We start from the raw sequence: 5,000 nt of genomic DNA, 5'->3' as shown, positions 1-5,000 counted from the left end.
GCCCACCATTCGTCGCACCGTTTCCAGATTTTGCAAGTCAAGCTCGCAACATTATAATGAATGTTCATCGTTACTTCAGCTCACAGTGGGGAGCAGACTCAAGAAATGAAGTATTTGAGAAGACCGCCAAAGCTACAGGAGTGCCAACCAACACAGTGAAAAAAATCAAGCGACAGTCATCTGAGTGTGGTAAACGTCCCCTTCGCTTCACCTGTATATCCCAGGAAGAGGATCCGAGTGAAGGAAACAAGGTGGATAGGTTTTTGAAAATTAGTTGTATTCGGAAGGAGATTTTGTCTTTTTACGAGAGAGGAGAGCTCCCAACGTTAGATGCCCTACTGGAAAAAGTGAAGGAAGACCCGGTAAAGTTTAATGGTGGAAGAACAACGTTATGGAAAATTGTGAGAGGGCTTGGATTCCGGTACAAAAAAGTGACGAGTGGAAGAGCAATTTTAATGGAACGTGATGATATAGTGGCAGCGAGGGAGGGACTGAATACCTACGGTTAATTGAAAGAATAGGAATTGTAGTGCAACTGAACGTAAACCTGAAGTATTCCTTGATGAAACTTGGATAAACCAAAATGAATGTGTACGTCAGTGTTGGACAACGGGTGAAGGAGAAATAGGACCCAAACTTAAGACTGGAAAGGGGTTTAAGATTTATTGTGGTGCACGCGGGGAGTGAGAAGGGGTTTGTCAAAGATGCGCTATTGTTGTTTAGGTCAAAAAATGGTGCCAAAGGGGACTACCATGATTCCATGGACCATGAAAGGTTTTTAAAGTGGTTTAAGGAACAACTATTGCCTAATATAGAAGATAGATCTCTAATCATAATGGACAATGCTCCCTACCATAGCAAAATAGAAAATAAAGTGCAACAAACCAGCAACAGAAAAAGTGAATTCATAGAGTGGCTTTCTTCTAATAACGTCACCCACGACCCATCAGCAACAAAGCCAAAATTGCTGCAGATTGCCAAGTGTCACAAAGAAAAACAGAGGTATGTGATAGATGAGATAGCCCGTGCAAATGGTCATGATGTGCTCAGACTGCCACCATATTATTGTCAGTTTAACCCCATAGAACTTATATGGCTCAAATAAAGGGGGATATCAGAAAAAATAACTCTAATGCAAATCAATCTTTGAAAACTGTTGAGCAGCTTACGAGACTGGCGATAGACAAAGTTACAACAGAACACTGGAAGAAATGTTTCACCACGTTAAGAAATTAGAAGATGATTATAGGAGGAAAGATGTTGCTAGAGAGCATATGTTTGAAAGTTTTGTTATTGACATTGGAGATGACGAAACTGACAGTGATGATATTGATATTAGGGAGGATGACACTGACCGTGATGATATTGATATTAGTGAGGATGACACTGACAGTGATGATATATATCAATGATTTTCCATTATTATTATTTTTTTTTTAAGTTGAAGACCTACAGTGTTTCTATAGTTTTCCATTTTTGATAGGCAATTTCATAACTACAGTTATATATCCATATGAGTTTTTTTTTTCCTTTTTTTAATATTTAATGGCATAACAATGTACATATCTGTTTATAAATTCTTTTTACTTGGTTTTAATAGAAAAGGGGATATCAATGTATCTTTATAATTTCCCATTCTTTTTGTTCCAATAGGTAATGACATGACTATGTATATATGCACGATTTTCCTTTATTTATTTTTTAAATAATGATGACGTAAGAAAATTTGTAAAATTTTAATTTCTTTTTGTTCATATCGATAGCCTAATGACATACCAATGTAAGCCTACTGTGTAGGACTTTCTTTTGTGTTTATGACATAATATACTGCATGAATTTCCATTCTTTTTTGTATAAAAAGATGATGATATAACAGTCTTCTGATTAGTCTCATTATCCTACATGTACTATATATATATACGTATATACAATTATGCAGGGCTGTGGGAACGGTTACGGGAGCTATTCATAACTCAGGTATGAATTAAGTGATTCAAGAATAATCAACTACCTCAGGAGAAAACTAAGCAAATTTTCCTAAACATTGTTGTAGACATGTTTTCAAGTGTAACATGTATATAAAGGAGATAAACATTCTGGTGTAAGAGTAAACTCAAGCAATCTGAAAAAGGCAGTATATTATATTCGTTACGTCGTCAACAAATTTTATGGTAAGAAATAAACATCTGTACTTTTGTTTATTGAGTGAACATATGAAAACCATAAGCTTTTGATGTTATTGGCCAGAGAAACAAGTTCTGTTATTTATCAGTGAGCCTCATAAAGCATGTACATTTCTCACTTAGACTAAATTGAAGCCAACACCCAGATGCATCCATCTGATTATTTACTTTTCTTTTTATCAGATATGTCCAGAAATACGGACATATATAATATTTTAATAAAAATGTTCGAAAGTCATAATGGGAATTCTATGCATTTATTTATAGAAAATGTTAATGAACATAATAATTCGGTAAATACATAGTCTCGAAACTGCAAACTTCTCATATCGCCAATTGGCAACTGCCAACAGCTCTATCTGAGAGGACCAGCCCCACGATATCTTGCGTCTCTCGGCAGTCGGCACTACTGTCAAACCGAGTCAAGCACGAATGCAACATAATAAGACATATTCTTCATTTTCTCTTTACATATTACACGCATTTAAAATCTGAAAGCACCAGCGTATTCAGGGTGATTTTATTGTTTTAAAAACACAAGATTTCATTTTTATCTTGATCTCGTGAATTATGCAAAATCCGATGATGAATAAAAACAGGTATAAAGAATGAAATGTTTCTCCCTCACTTCTACTCGTTGTAATTCCTTTGTATTTTAACTTATTGATTTCAGAAAAGATTATTTAATTGTACATTTAATACCGAATCCTTAGGTATGACCAAAACTTTCCTATCTTTTGTAAAACGTGAGATAAATGAAGAAATGTAAACATATTGCTAGTTTTCTAAGCTACAAACGAAAATATGACCCACTGAGCGAGCAGTCTGCCTCCCGCTACCAGCCAATCAGAGGCCGCCAACAAACGTCTCGTAGGCGCAAGAATCTGCCTTAAATGAATAGATATTTGGCCAGTTTATAGTTTGGTGAATGAATAGAGGATAAGATTGGTCTCATTGGAATACCTTCTTTATATACTGTAAAAAAAAAAACTCAATAATTCAAGTAGTATATTTTACAACAGGACTCTGATCTTTTTATGACAAGTTTTAATGTAGAGTCACTTTTTACTAATGTTCCTGTTGAGGAGACAACTGAGGTTATTTTAGACAAGATTTTTATTGAACCCAGTACCACACATTTTAAGTATGACCGCAATAATTTAAGAAGCTACTACAACTGGCAGTGCTGGAAACTGCCTTTATTTTTAATGATTGTCTGTATAAACAGACTGATGGGATGGCAATGGGATCACCCTTAGGTCCCATATTTGCTAATATCTTTAAGTGCTCCCTGGAGGAGAAATTGTTTGGCAATTGCCCCCTCAGTTTTTAGCCTCTTGTTTATAAAAGGTATGTGGACGATACCTTTGTCCACTTTAGATCCACATTTCACGCTGACCAGTTCCTTTCTTTCTTCAACCAGCTTCATCCTAATATTAGGTTTACCTTGGAGAAGGAACAAAATGATCAGTTGGCATTTTTAGATGTATTAGTTTCTAGATGTAATGATCGTTTTAACACTTCGTGCTTCGAAAAAAGACCTTCTCTGGACTGGGTTCCAATTTTTATAGTTCGTGTTATTTTAATTTTAAGGTAAATTCGATTTTTACTGTGCTTCACAGAGCTTACTCTTTAACCTCCTCATGGGATCATTTTCACAATGAAATTGAGTTTTTATGTAAGTGTTTTACTGATAACTTTTATCCACCTCGTATCTTTTTTAAACCACTGAAAGCTTTTTAAATAAGAAAAACAACAACTTGATTTACCAACATATTGTACGGTTCCGTCGTAACATATATGCGAGTATTCCTTATATTAAAGAGGATTAATTATTGAAAAACATTTTAGCATGCTGCAAGTTACTTTAATTCCAAGAAATCCACTTACAGTTGGTTCTTTTTTTAAATCAAAGACAAGCTCTGTCCAGCGTTGCAATCAATGGTCGTTTATAAATATTCATGCCCCAAATGTGATTCGGGGATTTACGTGGGATAGACCAAAAGATTGCTGAAGGTTAGAGCTGACTTACATAGAGGTGTTAGCCATCGTACTGGCTGTAAATTGTCCAACCCTGAATTCTCTAACGTCAGAAATCATTCAAAGATTTGCCGTGTTGATATCAAATACACCGACTTCTCTATCTTGGCCCAAACAAAGCCACTTACACGAACTGCCCATTCTTGAGTCATTGTTCATTAAGCAGTTGGCGCCAGGATTGAACACACACACCACTTCTGTGCCCCTGTATTTGGCGTGAGCATGTTTTCTTCGTGGCTCTGCCTTCCCTCCTTGTCATTCAGCTGTCATCTTCTGACAGAGCAGGTGCTTTTTTTAAATACTGTTGTTCGCTTCCTTTTTATTATTATTATATTTTTTGTCTCTTTGTTTACAATTTTAACTAGTTTAGGAACTTTTTAATTAAGAATGGTTGTTTTTTTTACGTTTTAATTATGTGACATGTATTTAACTCGTCTGTGCAATTTGTTTCAGCCTGATGATATAACAACCTTTTGTTACGAAATGCGTTGGCAATAAATGAATCTTTTTCTGTAAACTGGTTGTCCCCTTGTCACCCGGCCTACATGTACCTTCTGGCCCTCGCTCCGAGGGTAATATATATATATATATATATAATATATAATATATATATTTGAATATATATAAAAATTATATATATATATATATATATAAAAGTATATATATATATTATAATATATATATAGATTATATAATAAATATTATATATATATATATATATATATATAAATATATATAAATTATATATAACATATAAATTCCTTTTTATTATTATTA

The 5,000-nt window shown here is 34.4% G+C and overlaps 1 protein-coding gene across 1 annotated transcript in view; it reads right to left on the bottom strand.

The window, feature by feature from the left end:
- LOC135208286 (phosphatase and actin regulator 4A-like) overlaps positions 1-4,375 on the bottom strand; it is a 21,289-nt gene extending 16,914 nt beyond the window's left edge. Inside the window, exon 1 of the mRNA XM_064240389.1 lies at positions 4,352-4,375. Coding sequence (XP_064096459.1) covers positions 4,352-4,375 — 24 coding nt within the window. The remainder of the gene's footprint in view (positions 1-4,351) is intronic.
- Between the last annotated feature and the right edge of the window lie 625 nt (positions 4,376-5,000).

This window comes from Macrobrachium nipponense, chromosome 35 (assembly GCF_015104395.2).
Source record: "Macrobrachium nipponense isolate FS-2020 chromosome 35, ASM1510439v2, whole genome shotgun sequence".
NCBI classification, from domain to species: Eukaryota; Metazoa; Arthropoda; class Malacostraca; order Decapoda; family Palaemonidae; genus Macrobrachium; species Macrobrachium nipponense.
The sequence above is the reverse complement of the archived record's forward strand: the minus strand, read 5'-3'. Positions and strand labels throughout refer to the sequence as shown.